The sequence below is a fragment of the Micropterus salmoides genome, unplaced genomic scaffold (genome assembly GCF_014851395.1).
Source record: "Micropterus salmoides isolate LMB-PRFRI ecotype aquatic unplaced genomic scaffold, ASM1485139v1 Ms_hic_scaffold_1, whole genome shotgun sequence".
NCBI lineage: Eukaryota > Metazoa > Chordata > Actinopteri > Centrarchiformes > Centrarchidae > Micropterus > Micropterus salmoides.
Window position 1 is genome coordinate 13,081,369 of NW_024040040.1, and position 17,453 is coordinate 13,098,821.

The 17,453-nt window shown below is 41.6% G+C and overlaps 2 protein-coding genes and 1 long non-coding RNA gene across 9 annotated transcripts in view; 2 read left to right on the top strand and 1 right to left on the bottom strand.

Moving 5' to 3' along the window:
- The window catches only part of LOC119902312 (peripheral plasma membrane protein CASK-like), a 55,651-nt gene extending 42,904 nt beyond the window's left edge, over positions 1 to 12,747 (bottom strand). For 3 of the 7 annotated variants that reach the window (XM_038718469.1, XM_038718442.1, XM_038718417.1), the window contains exon 1: positions 11,397 to 12,744. In XM_038718469.1, coding sequence (XP_038574397.1) covers positions 11,397 to 11,461 — 65 coding nt within the window. In that variant the 5' untranslated portion in view covers positions 11,462 to 12,744. Of the gene's footprint in view, positions 1 to 11,396 lie in introns of all 7 variants that reach the window. The other 4 variants (XM_038718451.1, XM_038718425.1, XM_038718434.1 and 1 more) reach the window with 3 other exon arrangements.
- LOC119902404 lies at positions 12,280 to 13,431 on the top strand. The gene is made up of 2 exons (XR_005444323.1): positions 12,280 to 12,399; positions 12,954 to 13,431. It is a non-coding gene; the product is annotated as an uncharacterized LOC119902404 (long non-coding RNA).
- A 1,545-nt stretch (positions 13,432 to 14,976) lies between these two features.
- Positions 14,977 to 17,434, top strand: cenpl (centromere protein L). Its single transcript, XM_038718503.1, has 5 exons — positions 14,977 to 15,051; positions 15,908 to 16,082; positions 16,171 to 16,425; positions 16,525 to 17,109; positions 17,220 to 17,434. Exons 1-5 carry the CDS (start codon positions 15,032 to 15,034, stop codon positions 17,292 to 17,294), a joined length of 1,110 nt encoding a protein of 369 aa, XP_038574431.1. The 5' UTR covers positions 14,977 to 15,031; the 3' UTR covers positions 17,295 to 17,434.
- The last annotated feature ends 19 nt before the right edge of the window (positions 17,435 to 17,453 follow it).

Here is a 17,453-nt window from a genome sequence, read left to right on the forward strand (position 1 = left end):
CACTGACCTTTGCCCTCATGGGTTGACGTGCTGTAGCAGCTGTGTTTCTTATTACAAACAGGGCCTCAGAGGTGTGAGGTGCTTCTTGAGGGCATGATGGAGCTTCTGACACCTCCGCCCGTGACTTCCCTAGTAAAGCGTAGTTCACACTACACGATTTTTAGCCCGATTTGCCGCTGTCAGGCTGTGATCGGGGGTAAATCAGCGGTTGATTGGCGGTCGGCAGTCGTTATTGTGTGAACTACTCAATGACGCATCAAAACGGCTCCCCGACACATTTCTGACACATCGCCGACATGTGCCAGATATCTAGCATGCCAAATATCTGGCGGAGTCGGCCGACTCGACATCCACATCCAGCCAATGAGAGCAGGCTGCTGGCAGAGCAGGCAGCTACTTTTTCACCGCAAAACAATTATTACTCCCCTCAGCTTTCTCTGCAGCACAGAGAGTCCCTGCTACCTGAAAGTGCTAATCCATTCTTTCACACAGATTTTTTGTGTTTATAGTTGGAATCTTTATAATAATAATCAATAGCTGTTTCGTGTGTAGGTTCGCGTTTCACATTTCACGTGTGTTTTCTTGACAAAACGTGGTTTGGAGACCAGTGTCGGGTGACAGAGTCGCTGTCAGCTCGTGTAGTATGTGACCCCGTCACCGATCAATCACGTAGTGTGAATGCCACAACGACTTCAAGAGTCCCGTCACAAGACGGCAAGTTGTGTAGTGTGAACGGCACAGCCATTGGCCAACGCTGAAAATCGTGTAGTCTGCATGGGCCTTAAGAGGCAGTCAAAGGCTGCAACCACAGGGACACAAATGATGCAATGAAGGTAAGGCCATCTTGGCACTGATCCAATGTGTGTCAATAAAACTCATTACCTTCATTAAGCAATGAGGTGGGGTTTGGTGAACTTGCCAGATTTTATGTATCAACCCCATTTGTTATCGTAGCTGTCAATTCAATGGAGCTACAAGTAGAATCAATTCCTGAATGGGGTGTTTCTACAACAGATGTATACTGTAAGTGAAAGGGGTTTGGGGCTGCTATTTAAATTAGAATGCAATTCATCTCATCTTCTGGAAAATAAAGAATTTAATTACCGTTTCAGCCATGTACAGAGGCATTATAAGAGAGCAAGTACAGAGAGAGGGAGAGGGTGTGTCTGTGTGTGTGTGTGCCTAAGCTGAGAGGCCGCATGCCATACTGACATCACCACAGCTGTGCTGAGTGGGCTCATACAAAACGCCCACACATGGCTCACATCCGAGAGCGGCAGTCATCAAACATTAGCCCAGAGTGGCAATCTTTACAGACTGCTCCTTGGCTCATTTAAACTCTCTGCTCCATGTAAATCAAAGACTGGCTGTTACGTGGATTTGTAACATCCGTCCTGGCCATGAGCCCATTTTCCTCTCAGGCCTCTGTTTTTTTCTCTCTCCCAAACAGGGACAAGACACATCTGTAGCTGCAGACTCAACATCACCAGTACTGCTCTCCTGAGAGAAACCATCTTTGCTTAAAGCAGCATTTTGCTCTTTAGCTGTGGCCAGCATCTAGCATCATTAACTCAGTCTGTCCCAAAACATAATTTGTAGTTTCTCAGGTAGGCAAACTATTGGTGCTGTTCCTTGGTTCTAACCCCGAGCCAAGTAAATTGCATCTCATCTGGTCTGTCATTGTGCACAGTATCATCAGTAGCATACAGTAAAGCCTACACCGGTAATTTTCTCCACACCATCATCTGAAGTATTTTGTGAATAACCCATTACATTAAGCAAACCTCACTACTAACATGCAACACCATAATGATTTCCAACACAGTGAAATCAACAGCAACATGTCCAGAAATATTTAGTGGCCACAAATGGTTTGAATCCAAGTAAATGATTGTTTAACGTGTAAACAAATTAAAGTTCTGGCATTAATGTTACTGATATGAGTTAGTGGTGAATCCTATTCTGTTTTTTTTTCTGCATAGAGGAATTTTAGGAGTGTCTCAAAGAGGTTTAAGCCAGCACCAAAGGAAAATCACCAGAGCCAAAACAATAAAACAGAGTAAAAATAGCAATTCAAATCTGAATGCATTTAATAGCAATTTAATAATTGTTGAACAAGCAGAAAACCAACTTAAATTCAACTCCCCTCATTCTCTGCCACTATATTTAACACATGTGGCAGGTGCTGGATAAGCCACCTAAGCTCAATTGTTGTGAATGGACCAGAACGCTCCGCTGTGAAGCTAGAGCGAATGAGAGAGAGGACATCTTGTGATTTCTCATAAAATAAAAGCCGGGACTCTATAAAAACATGGAGATCAGGTTACATTGCTGCTCTCTGTGTCATGGATGTGTAAAGAGCCACAGGTTGGTGGACATGTTTATTAAACCACCATGAAACAATCAAAAACATGTTAGGTTCTTCAGTCAGTGCCATTAACCAGACACTGATAAATATGTGGAGTTGCTCCCTTGAGGGATGGGTTAAAAGCAGAGAATGGATTTCGCAACGTGTATGTGACTATAAAAATATATACATATATTGACTGCAATTTGAAAATGACCAAAGGCCATATTGCGTTGTGATTTCAATAAAATTTCGATTAACTGTTGTAACATTTTTGTTTATCAAATGGTCAGAAATAACAGGAAACACAATGATGATGAAACAGACTCATTGCCTTTACTGCGGCGTAGAAAAACACCCTTACACGTAATACAAAACCAGCATGCCGGCTGCGTTCCCGGCTCAGAGGCGGATCAAATTGGGTCCCCTTTCCGACTCTGGAAAATAAGGCAGTGTGAAAGCCGCTATTGACAACGGACACGTCTTTGAATAGCCCCTCCTCTTCATGCACAATCTGAATCATGTGATCATGTGCTGAATCAATCTGGAATTGAATGGTTAGTATCATGAATGCCAAATGCATATATTCGTCCAAGACTGATGCATTCAAGTTAACTAAGTATCTATGTTCTTAACAACGCTGTCAATCTCTGAGACTAGCTATATTAACGTTAGAATACAGCTGGGTTGTGGAGGATAGAAAGCTGTATATAGCTGCTAGTCATCCACTGTGCACCACAGATACAATGTCATTCTGTGGGAAACACTGACAATTGTCTATTCATTCATTTGTACAGAGGCATGTGCTTTGAAAGGGAATAACAAAATGTGATTCAACAGAAGGCTTCTCAGATAAGTGCTGCGTGCTCTACTGCCCAAACTGAGCTCAAGTGCAAAGCTGTTAATTTAACAAGTTCAACAAAGTTCAGTGCTGTTCAACTGTGAATGTCTAAGCAACAATAATCCAGAGTGCTTCCTTATGCAAATTAGAGGAACAACCCTTTGAATATTACCAGGGAAATTAGCATTCCTGTTGCAAACTGGAATTTAGAGCAGAGATACCCTCAGGAGGTTCTGAAGCTTTGGAAGAAAATATTTTTCTCTACTTAAGCCAGAAGAGGACTCAGGTTTGTTTAAACCACCCTGTAGAGTCTGGCTTTGTAGTCTGAAAGAAAACTTCAACTTTAAACCATCCATTCACAACTATTGATCTGCTGTGTGTGGACACCTTAAAGGAGCATATACTGTACATGGAGAGGAAAGTTCAAAAGGCAGACAAGACGTTCTCTAGTGAAAGAAAACAATGATGATTATTATACTATTTAGGCTGGGCAAAGTAAAAAAAACAACTGTGTACACAGCGTCACAACATGACACTGATAATAATAATAATCTGTATTTGTATAGCACCTTTCATACATAAAATGCAGCTCAAAGTGCTTTACATCATGAGCACTTAAGCAAAAAGTAGTACATAAAGAAATGAATAAAACTTACAATATAGCAACATGTACATAATCCACAAGCACAAAAACACAGGTATTAAAACTGGGAAAGGGTAGCAGCCAGGGCTACAGTATGAAATAAATACAATATAAAAGTATAAAATAGATAAAAGCAAAAGAATAACTATAATCAGTTAAAAGCAAAGGCATAAAAGTAGGTCTTGAGCTGCGTCTTAAAACTATCAAGACAGGTTGCTTCTCTTATTTATAATGGGAGTTTGTTCCAAGCCATTGGTGCATAGTAACAGAAAGCTGCTTCACCAAACGTTTTACTGTTCGTTCTTGGGACATTAAGAAGACTAGCATCAGAGGACCTGAGAGAGCGAGTTGGAACATAATTCGATAAAAGGTCAGATAGATAAGAAGGTGCTAAACCATGAAGTGCTTTAAAAACAATTAAAAGAACTTTAAAATCAATTCTAAATGCTACAGGAAGCCAGTGGAGAGAAGCTAAAACTTTAGTTAAAACTCTTGCTGCCGCATTTTTAATTAGTTGTACTCTATTAATATATTTTTGGGGTACAGCAGTAAAAAGGGCATTACATTAATCCAATCGTGAAAAAACAAAAGCATACAACAACTTTTTAGCATCTTCCAAGGCAAGGTGGGGTCTAACTCTGGCAATATTTCTTAAATGAAAAAATGCAACCTTTGTAACACTGTTAAAATGTGAGTCAATAAGGACACCCAGATTTTTAACAACACTCTTTTCCTGCACAGGCAGGCATTTCAATCTATCGATTATTGAAATGAATAATCAACTATTCGGATTATGGATCGCAAAATGACACAATGCCTCTCATTTAGCTATTAGCCTTTAAATTTATCCTGAGGTTGTTTTAGGCATGAGCTAATTAACAGTCAAGACAATAAAATAAATACTGTTTTCAAAAATGCATCTTTTAATGAATGTTTCTGCTGCAGCAAAAGAAAGTTCCACTAAAATCACGTCCTGATAAGCAGCTGATCAGCTGTTTTAGTGATGGAGCAGCTTTCACGCCAGTACAACAACCCGGGACAAACTGACACTGTATACAAAGAAAGAAATAACGTCATGCATTACATTTGCCAAATTTACAAGAGGGGATCAATAATAACGATTTTGTAGTAGACAGCGTTTCACAGCATTTAAATAGTCAACAACTCAACAACTCACAAAACTCCAGGATTTTTTTAAGGGAGTTTGGGGCGGATTACCCGCCGCCTCACGCATAGACAGGAGAACTGTTTTCTCTTCTTTATTATGAAATTGTCCGGTGTTGTCTAATCTTGCACACTCGGCAGCAACACGTTCTCCAGCTGGGAACATCGCCATGAGCGATGCATTGTTTATGATTGTAAAGTCAGGGCACATTTGGAATGTGAACGCGGCCGTTGAGTATCATAATTATGTGCTACTCACAGCACCATTACTGTAACAATCAAATTGACCAACTGTATAGAAAACGTAAGGTAACACAGCTTTAACGTGAAGCTAGCTCGCTAACTAGCTTACCGAGACGAGTCTTCATCATCCACAGAGCAACAAGGTTACACGCCTCCTCTTCAGATGCTTCATTGGCAACAAATTTAATAATCAATTTTTGTCGATTACATCGATTAGTTGTTGCACCCCTAATTTGAAATAATTTGTCTCTGTGTCTTAGAGCCAACCACAAGAATTTCTGTCTTATACTCATTTAGTTTAAGAAAATTTTGACTAATCCAAAATGGAACGGAACGGACATTCCACTAAGTGGTCGAGAGCTTTGGGGTTGTCTGGTGCAACAGATAAATATAGCTGCATAAAAGTGAAAATTCACTCCATGATCACTGATAATTTTTCCAAAACAAACAGTAAAGGACCAAGAATGGAACAGAGAAACAAAATAACTTCTGCCAGTCAGATAGGTATAGAACCATGACAGGGCAGTGCCAGAGATACCAACCCAGTTCTCAAGACAATCTAAAAGAATATTGTGGTCCACTGTATCAAAGGCAGTTGTCAGATCAAGGAGTACAAGAATGGAAACATTTTTACAATCAGAGTTCACCCTGAGGTCATTGACAACCTTCACAAGTGCTGTTTCTGTGCTACTACACAGATACTACTTTAAATATATTTCAAGCTAAAGACAACCTACACAAACATTTCTCTCTTGATATCTTATTCTACAAAACAGATTAAGATGACACACAGTAATGTGATACTTTATTGATCCCAGCAGGAAATCAGTGTCTTGCTTCAGGACACTTCAGCTGAGTGGATGCCAAGAAGCTGGGGGCTTTCACCCCTGGGTTTTCCAGCTGAACGACAGTCACTCCAATCCCATTTCCATTAATCAGACATCTTCATATGCAATGCAAAATAGCACACCAACTATGGCAATCACCATTCAAGGTATCCAACTCTAACACAATGTCTAAAAAACTAGAATGCCAAACAAAGATATGTTTTACTACCTGCTATTGCAAGGGATTGCCTAAAACTGTACACAGGTGTACCTGATAAACCGGTAACAAATCCCTGTGGGTTGTGGTTAGTTAAATATATAAGCTCTGAAACAATTAACCCAAATACAATTAGTTAAAAACTAACCAGCACATATTTTAATTATAATGGTTTACGTGATTTAAGTGATTTATAAAGCAAAAAAAGCCAAACAGTCCCCAGATCTAGCTTCTCTAATGTGAGGATTTGCAGCTAGTCTCTGTTTTTCCCTTTACTGTAAATTTAACATATTTGAGGTTTGGACTGTCGGCTGGACAACTAAAGGAATGTGAAGACGTCACCTTGGGTTCTGCACAATATTTTTTATGCCATTTACAGACTAAAGCATTCAGTGATTAATCAAATGACAATCTTCATTATTTGCAGTCCTAAACTGCACTGAAGATACTCTCTTCTCATCACATGTTGACACATCAGTCAACATGATGAGGGCTACATCAAGCTGAACAAGTCACATTAAATACTTCCTAAATAAATGTGCCTTATTTAGTTTGCTTGTTAAACCAACCTGAAGCTGCTAAAAACATGTGATAAGTGACATCTGAAATTTTACTTTATATGCTTAAAGTTACCAGTGGCTTAACAATTTGGCCTTCCTGCAGCAAAACATCTTGCAGGTTGCATCTGTTTAGACAAAAGCTTTTAATAGACGGCTAAAATCTACAAAACAATCAGTGAAAATGTAAGATTTAGATGTCCAAGCAATTTAATTATCCAACCCCGAATAAGCTGGAGGACTGATCACTTCATTGGTTTAGTGAGTTGCATATCTCAATATTCTTGGCTCTAATGAGCACCTCAGGGATGAATTAAAGTGCACTGTGACTCCAACCTAAGTCCTATTTAAACAGAATCATATGGATTAAATTGCATCAGCACTTTGCCAACACTTCAACTAGAGTTGAAATCTCAAAAACAGCCCTGTGGTTAGTGCACTATGCTAAGATTTACTAAGTAAAGTACAAACAATGAGCACGTAATGATCAGGGCCTGCACTGCCTATGCCTGTTCAATAACGCGTGTCATCTTTCACCTGCGTCGGCACCTAATCGTCTGATCTTCCTATATTGAAATAAGGCTAGTATAGCCACAAGCATAGACACAGGAGAGTGCATTTACACTCATTTACATGCATGAGCTGTAAAATCAGACTGTCAGTGTTTCTCTTTACAGTTATGCTACACAGACATATATGCAGCTCTTGCTGTTGCCATGCAACTATAAGCCCTGATGAATAAGTGGTCCGACTTGCTAAAAGTTCAAATATGTTTGACTTTTTATTCTTTGGCTCTCAGTTCTGAAACCTTGCTAAGCTCTCTGCACTGCCAAGAACTCAAAAGCACATCTTTCCGGTGAAAATAATGAGAAGAAGAAAGCAGTGCTAAAAGAGGATCCCTGTGGACAATGAGCATATGCTGGTACTTAAACACAATCTGAATTTATGCTCCTATCTTGTAACTCTATGCCATCACAGAGACAGGTTACACCTTAAAAAAGCTAATCAAGAATACATCAGGAAAATTAGATGACAAGGGGAAGTGTCAACATAAAGTCTGTTACATCAAACATTCTCCAAAAGAAATTACTAACCGTCTTTCAGTAGAAATCACCCTAAACATGGCTCTTTTGAATCCATGTTTAGAGGAGTTGATTACTGGACAGTGATGGCGTCCCCAATGCTCTCAATCCCACCCAACCAGGCTGTTCCTCTCCGACACAAGCCGATCAAGGACAATAATAGACGACTTCTCTGAGCAACAATAGAAGACTGAAGGAGGGACAGGATAATAGGGTTTATGTACAAGTTTGAAAGGAGCTTAGGTCGAAGGTCAGCAAAGCACACAAGAGTATATAACAACACCAAGATCATCTAATTATGTCAGACAATTACCATGACAACTCTTCAATTATATGGCAGGAGGTAAAGGACAACTTACAACAAACTTAGTAGAGATTTGCCTAGCTCATTTCACTGACCCTCAATTAAAGTATTTTTCAATTAGTGTGCCCTGTCAGACACTGCTGATGCAGCGTTTGTGTCAGTGCCGGGTTTTAAATTTTAGATTCATGTTGATTGGACATTTCTAAATCCACTCAGAAGAAGTAATCAGTAAAATATTAAAGAACATGAAAAAACAAACTAATGAAAGCCTGGAGGAGGTCTTCATTTACCAATGAATGTCCAAATTATGGACTTGCTTCCATTACAAAACATACTTAGGGCCCGTGTCCACCAAAGCGTTTTTTTTTTTACTCCAGCGTCTATTTTCAATTCATTGCAATGGGAGCGCCGCATTTTTCCAAGCTGGTAAAAACGGCAGGAGCATGACGAGGCGCTGAGCGTCTTTTCTGCGCTGGGCGCTGAGCGTTTTTTTCCGGTCGCCGAGAGTTGAAAAATGTTCAACTTTGGGAGAAACGCTGCACTCGTCACTGTCACTTTTTACCCAGCCGTCCAACCACAGTGCAGGAGGGGCGGGACAAACACCACACCGAGCACATCCGATCTTAAACGAAACAATGTGCCTTGTGTGTCCTCGCCGCAAAATCTCATAAACCCACGTCTGTGCTCTCATGTTTCAGCCTTCTCTTCATGCAGAGCAAGCAGGCCTACGTACTTTGTGGTGACATTTTTACATTCACTAAAATTAAGTAGGCTACCCTACTTGCAACACATCGCCTCCACGGAAATGATGTATCATAGCAACCACAGCGTCCCGAAAAAAACACTGCGCCTTCAAAACGCACCCTAGCGCTCCTAGCTAGGCATTTTCAGAAGAGCAGGTGGCGTTTTCAGCTGGTTAAAAAACGCTTTAGTGGACACGGGCCCTTAGGCTAAAATGTACGAGAAGGAATATCATCTAACCAGAAAAGATAACATGAAATACGGTTTTCATGATAGTTTCCTGTGGCTAGAAAGCATTTCCATCTTAAATTTTAATAAACATCCCCATGTTTCAGCGGCCTGCCATGTTGTCCACTACCTACAGCAGTGCTGAAAGTAAAACATGACGTTAAAAACAAAGTGGAAGATGGCAGAGTGCTGCAGTCAATGTCTGCTGGCATTATTTATATCCTTAGCCTCAGGGCCATCCCATTCCCAACTCCACTTGTCTCCATTGATCTGCCTCAGCCTCCATTCTCCTCCCACCTCGCGGCTGAGGAAAAATCCCCCCCAACACATCCCAAGACACCAGGACTCGACACACTTTATCAATCAACTGCGGTTCCACAAAAGAACAGGCAGTATGAGAGGGATTTCCTGGTCTTTTCTGTGACATAAATGAGGCAGCCTGCATCTTTACTAAAGGTTAAGATAGGCTCCAAACTACTGTTCCGAGTTTAAATTGAGAAGTAGGGTCATTTTGTCATAGACTCCAATGCAATCTGACTTTTTGTGCAAACAGTGTAGTAGTTGCCCCCTGCTGGGCATTTCAAAGAATACATGTTTAAGGCACTTCCACACAGGCTGAACTTTTCAGACCCAGAGGTTGCCACTTGGAAGTACCAAACTGATGGTTACTACATTTTGGTGATAAAAAGGTAGCCTGGATGTATTTACCTCTATAAATGTGGTCTTCCAGGCAGGCTACATAGGTATTGCCATGTAGGTTGATAATAGCGGGAAAAGACATTAGGTGGAATCAAATGCAGCTTAGCTAATATGACAAACTCTGTTCACCTCACAGTTATGGTGGATAAAACAAAACAATCAAAAAAATTAAAAATATTTTTTGGCCCAGGCCTGGTGTAATAATTTAAAATGGGGTAGCACACTTGCACAGCAGCAGGTGTATTCAATATGTCTACTTACCTGTATTTACTACCCTAGTTATGCTGTATTGTCAAATTCAACCATGCAAACTTGTAGACGGTTTAGACTGTTTCCACACCAACTCTCCCCAGTGGTTCATTGTATCTGTTACTGGGACTCCAAGGTAGTGGTCCTTAATGCAACCTTCAATTAGTAACCAAGGCAACAGGACATCTCAGGATAAAGGACAGGGCCTGAGGGTCTGGAGAGTGTGTGCCTCTTTCCCCTAGAACAAACTTAATGGACCCTCAGACCTCCAGTGAGTGACGCCTGCAGGAGGGCGGGGGTGGACTGATAGTCCTGGACTGTGATGGGGCTGTCAGCCTTCCTGCCTCACTTCCAGCAGGAGCAGAGGAGGCATCTCTGACCACACTGAAGTAACATGCATTTTCCTGGCACCTTTGCATCTCATGGTTTAAATATGCCTCTGTCAGTCTCCTTGTTTATATGAAGACATAACCACCTCGCTGTTGTATCAATAAAGCTATGCCTCCTCTGACACCTAAAGTGAGTGTTTGACCGGTTTGCCAGTCTGCCTGTAACTGTATCCAGGTATTGCTCGGCTACTGCCAAACAGGGGGATTAGGAGGAGGAAAATCCTGTCTGCAGACATTCTAGATGTGCAGCCAGATGAGTTTTCCCACATGTCCTGTGTTTCAAACTGCCAGTCTGCCAGATAAGTTTTAGGATTAATTTACTCATTTGGGAGACACTTTTATCCAATGCGACTTACATTTGAATTACATTACATTTCTTCACAAACTGCAAAAAATGGCATTAGTGTGGATGTACAGGAGAATATTTGAGTTTTTCAAATATAATGGTAAATTTAAACAAAGTAGAAGGTCACCAATACCTGTACTACTCCACCTTTTCTACCTGTAATCAAAGATATTGTCTGACACAAGTTCCTACTCATGTACATTCACTTTCCTGCAGGGAGGTCATGATGTAAGGCACAGTTTGTGCCTCTTCATATTTTAGGCAATGGTGGGCTTGCTATTAAACCTGATGTGTAGTTAAATGGCACTGCACTTTGAAGAGCGACCTCACCTAACCCACCCAGTGAACTTTCCCCTTGTAAAATCCCTGGGCCTAAACACAAAAACAGTACCCAGCTAAATTAAGCACGGCCCTGGCAACTGTATTGTGTGTGGCAAGAGGAAAGGTGATACTGTAAAACACCCCAAATAATCAAAAGACAAGCAAATAGAGAGAGAAGTGGGTAATGTCAATACTTACTTGCCAATCACCTCGCACAGCTCATACACATCCTCGAACAGCACGTCGTCGTCCGCCATGGTCATTTAGGTAAACGAGGATGCTCTCCTCAAGATATCCCACCCACACGGGTTTTGAAGGAATCAATGATACCGTGTTTTCTTGCTGAATTGACTTAGTATTGTGCCAGACCGCACACACCTGCTAATTTAAACCCCCCCCAATGTCAGTGACGGGAACACCAGTGGCCACTCAAGAGTCCAAGTTAGCCGGCTAGCCACATTAGCTGGTGTCCAGGCTGTCGCTCCGCGGCCCCACCTTCACTTCAGCTACTCTCCCGGTAGGCTGGCTAGCCACCGAGCTAGCTAAATAGTAACCACAGACCAGACCCCGGGGCGCGGAGATTTCCTCGCTCGTTTGCAGAAAAACACCCCTCTTTGCATGCCTCGAGTTTGAATCTTACTGTTGGGTACTGCCAGACACAGGACTCCCTCAGCAGCATCCACGGACGCTTCCCGCACCGACAAAGATGCTCCCGTCACCGCAAGCTAACGGGGCTCTCGAAAATGGTCGGCTAACTGAGTTAATATGAGTTAGCTGTCGATGGAATGACCGGTTGGCACTCGCCGTTATTGCGCTGTGCACACCCAGTGTATCACAGATGGCTTATCCCACGGAAAACGTAATGTGACCAGGCTGCAATATGCTTCAGCTTCCCGAGCCAATATGGAAGACATTCACCTGCATGTCGACGACTAACTCTGTTGCATTCACCGTCTGTGCTTGTGGATATTTAAATTATATCATATTCCAACACACGGGCGACCCTTCGTCCACCGTTGCTCCAGTTCCTACGCTGGCTCAGATGCTGGCTGGCTTCGACTGGCTGTTTCTCCGACTTCCAGAAATGCAATGCTCCTCCCTCTAAAGTCCAAGAAACTGTTCCGTCCAGAGCCGAAATGGCCCGTGAGAGCGGGGACCCAGCTTCGTTATTTTAGCGTGGGTCGAGCCAAGATGGCGTGCGGTGGGGCCCGATTTAGGCGCAGTTTCCTAATCTCCTCCAACGGTTGCATCCAGTGGATCCCGCGCAAGCGTCAACCATCCAAAAACCATCACCTTACGTCAGCCTTTCCCCGTCTTATCTCCATCCTTTTAACATGCAGTTTATATTTCCTCTGTAAATTGTCTCGTCTGACAGTAATAACGTGTGTCCTCCATAATGACTGTCTGCCATACGAATAAACTGATGTATTTTCCCCACAAAGAATATTAAAAAGGGAACCTTGCAATTTACAGTGATCCCCATGGGTCCTTAGGGAGGTTCCTCAGCAAATGGGAAGCTTAGTGTCTTTTATTATTTCCGTAATTTGACGCTGACAATGGGATACTGACAAAGGTGATTATTATATAATGGTCTTCAATACCCCCTGGAATTTGATTATCTAGCAAATCTCAAGCATTGTGTCTTATCAAACGGGTAACACTTTGGCGAAAGGCCCTGGAGAACCGTGTTGGAGGCGATTAGTGTGTAATAATGGCAGGATTAAATCGATTGACGTTCATGTAATCTTTCTGCAGGTGCAGCAGGAGTTTCCCCCATGGTGCAGGGACGCAGGTGGATTTTTCTCAGGTGTGAGAAGGCAAGCCCTGAGGTGTGTTGGCGATGCCCCCCAAAGGTGATGAAAGGAATCACATACCTCCCACTGCTCCATCTTGAAAATCCTCTAATGACATTTCAATGTGATAAAATAAATAAATGTGAAATTCTGAGACCTTTAGAACGAAGAAAATTTAAACGGGGATAACATCACTTTCTAATTAGAACACTGGGCTAACTCGATTAATTTTTACCCTCTTTGCCATGAATTATAGGTATAATGAACTAAAATATGTTTATATAGGCTATGTCACATTTTCTGTAAGCAAGACCCCACAGAACAGTTCACCTAATATATAATTATCATTTAATATTATCTAATAAAGTTGTTGAATTCAACTTTTCCACTACAAACATACACTATAAAATGTATTTAACAATAAAAGACATTGAATTGTAGTCAGATTGAAATGCAGTCCTTTATTGTCATTGCACAATGAAATTGAGTGCAATCCTGACGTGTGCATTATATCCACATGGTAAAACAACATGACAACACAATTTAAAATACAAATACTTAAACGTAAATAATTATTTAAAAAAATAATTTCAATGTTGGGCAACCATTCAATGTTAATTTTATTTGACTAAAAAGTCCTGTAAATGAAAACCCTAATATCCCAGGATCAAAGAGACTACCAATTTAATAAATTAATGTTGAATATTGAGAACCAGGCCTTTCTCCAGTGCCCATCAGAGACAGCAAAATTATTAGTAAGAAGCAAAAAGAAGAGTTTGAACTGGGAGGCAAGTAAATAAGTAGGCTACCACAGGGCAATGGAAGTTCTCTAAAGCAGAAAGGTGAACTCATCCATGCAGACATCTGATGCCACTAGAGTGTGCTGTTCTCCTGTGGCACCCTCTGCAGTTTCCAAGGCGCCGCATCCCTCCTCCTCACACATCATCTGCAAGCTTCCTCCATTGGTTGAAGCCCACCAGCAGCTACCGATAATCCAATTGGCTGTTGATGTGGTCACCACACTGAATGTATGGCGGTGTATGTGCTATTGAACAGTGCTCCATTCAATACACAGGCACTTGCAAAACATATGTACATGCTTAATAAACAAACACTAGCTCACACAAATGTGAGGACAAATGGAAGAATAGAAACAATCAATATGGAAGAATTATAAGAATATATGCTTTAAAAAGGCAGAGAAAGAAAAGACAAATAGATTTAAAAAACAGAAAGAGCACAGTTTCCATGGTAACAGGGAGGGGAACGGTGGTCGTTTGTGAAGCCGCAAGTGAAACATGCACACACATCGATACAAATACACACACTTGCTGTGTTGACTTAACCATAACCACTACACCTTAAAAGATTGGTATTACTATTAAAACATGTAAGAGACTGCTGAATGGTTTGGATATAAAAACCACCATTGTTTCAGTTAGGTCTAACACTTCCCCTCTTGGATGTTGGATGTTGCTGCTTAAGCATGAATGGCAAGTTTTAAACGCATTGCAACCGGGGTAGCTGCCAGTCCAAGCCTTATTTTTATTTTTGCCTCTTTGTGGCTGCGATTGTGCAGATTAAATAATTAATAACAATTAATAACTCTCTCTGTTCTCTAAAATCATAACTTGTAAAGTAACTAGTAACTAAAGTTGCCAGTTAAATGTGGTGAAGTAGGCTAAAAAAGTACATTATCTCCCTCTGAGATGTAACGTTAATGGAGTAGAAGTAGAAAGTGGCATGAAAAGAAAATACTCAAGTACAGGTGGGCCTACCTCATAGTCACATTTGTACTTAGTACAGTACAGTAAATGTACTTAATTACTGTTCACCATTGAATTTAGTTTATATTTTATGTTCAATTCACTGTGAAAATAATAATTGGTGTTAAAATAAATAAATAAAAATCATAGAACAAAAAAACCACTCCCTTATTGGAGTAATGCGATTGGCTGATTCTAAACGCGCAGACTGCTGGGAAAGCGCCATTTTCAAATTTGTTTCCGGTTTCATTCTGCTGCGGTCAATACGCCAGACATGGAGCTGCATCATACCAGGTAAAACACTATTCATTTCGTACTAAAATACTTTTCTACAATATGTTTGCCTTCGCGACAACAGAAATAGCACCGTTTTGTCAACCGTGCACTACGGTTCCTCTAGCCCCGACACTTTCAGTTGTCGTACGCACGAAGAGACGGTCACGCCAAATAACATTCAGTAGTCGAGTGATTTAATGTAGCGTTACTTTTAATGAAATCTATCAATTCTGTACAGTGATATACAATACGTCGTTTGAATTGGTAACTTCAACTTTTCAATTCGGCAAATATCCCATACCCAAGGGAGCCCTACTCTAAATCGAAATATCACATTTTACAATTGTTTCTCTTCTCACAATGACCTTCCTCCAAAATAAAAAGAATGGGAGAAATGCGTACTGAAGCTGTTTTACATTCACTTCTGTGCGGCTTTAGTTTTTAATTACACGTTATGTTTTCTCTACAAATGAAAGAAGTGCACGTACAGTACCAGGACAGTGGGTTTTCTAAGTTATGTTATTGCGAAACGAACATAAGAAAGCAGTAGCCTTAGCAGAACTTTGGTTTGTGTGTGCTTGCTGCTGCTGCTAAATAAACATTAATTCAAGTGAGGCCAATTAATCTATAGCCAATACCCAAAGTCTATTTGTTGAGTATCAAATATTCACCCCCTGTCGGATGGTGTCATTTCATCATGTAAGTAAAAGTGAGAGGGTATGGTCACTACAACGTCTGTTCTATTTTCAGGAGTTTTGCTTCTTAATACCCACATGTGGTTTACAAAGAGCAATGCAATGACCCCCTCTATTACTAACTAGAACCATTGGCACCAGAGTAAGAGCTGATGTGATCATCTGTGTTTAATTTACAGTGTCACAAGGACTCCCCTCAACAATGTTGCAGTTCAGAGGAAGAGCAAAAGTAAGAGCTACCGACTGTCCTACCGCAGCTGCCTAGGTACTGCTTCACGACTCTGCTTAACTCCAGCATTGACGGCACGTAGGCTGAACACCAGCAGAAGGGCTCCAAAGTCACTCAATATCACTGTAAGTCAACCCAGGCCGTTGTTCTTCATGTATTTAATTTCTGAAGAGACACAGAATGGTCATCTTCTCTATCCTCTCTTTGTCAAAGGACAAGGTGAATCCAGAGCAGCTGGCCTTGATGGTGAAAACAGAGTGGCAGCTGTCCTACGTTACTCCTCTCCATCAATTCAGACACACCCAGCTGAAGAGCTACTCCAGGCGGCTATCAGCATTCATTGCTGCGGAAAGGCAGCAGGGTTTAGCAGTGGAAGTGGAGGGACCACAGAGCAGCTTCAGAGTCTCCTTCGCTCTGGTGCCGGGTATGACCGAGGCGGATGATGATGCTGAAACTGTCATCATACAGGTAAGCACAGTCTATTTGAAATATTTAAATCCTGAAGGTACTTTCATTGAAGTGTCACCTGTAAATGAGTGAAGACTTTTTTCTTTTTTCCCACCACAGATCCATTCAAAGCCATTGTTTGCCAGGCAGGACGAACCACAGAGGTCAGTATGGAGTGGTTGGCTGACCTGCATCAACGGCAACCCTGAATACCTGCGCTCACTTCCAAAGGACTTCATCTGCCTGCCGCTCTTCGGCAGCAGTGGGGCAGAGGGTCTCACTACTTTGGTCAAATCCTGGTTCCAGCAGACCTTCGACTGCTGCTTTGGCCCACTGGAAATCAGCCAAACAAGCCTACAGTGGCTGGTGGCATTATGGACTAACTGCCACACAGAGTCCAGCATCCAGCACCTCAAAATGATTTGGACTCTTCCAGTTGCGCCACCACTGAAGGTCACCTACACAGTAAATCCTCAAGATGCCTGGGTGCTGTGGAGCAGTGTGAGAAAGGTTCCACAGGAGAGTAGAGGCGGGAAGGAGGTGGTGGAGGAGGAGGAGAAAAGTATTGATCTTGAGGAGGTGATTGAGTTCATGCAGGGGCTGAAGAGCCACTTCTACAGACACTACAGGCTGGATCTGTCAGCGGGAAGCCTGAACCAGGTTTCCACAGCACTGGGCTCAGCCAAGTACAACGGCAGGATCAAGGTATCATCTGACGGAAACGCCTCAACAAAGTTTTTCATGACTCTTCATTGTTCAGAAACACACACAGGAAAACAAATTGTTGTACTAATATTTGTTTCTGCTCCTTTCAGATCTCCAACAGCAGATACATGATCACCACCTTGACACTACTGACAGAGTGCGCCCTCCTCAAAATGCCCATCTGAGTGCCAGAATAGACATTTTTATGCCATCAGGAACTGTAACACGCAATATCCGTATTCATTTGAAAAGAAGTTTTGTATTCTGGATTTTTTTCATTTTTAAAACCTCATTTCCAAACATTAAATGGAAAGTTATGACAATATTCATATTTTCTTCATTTT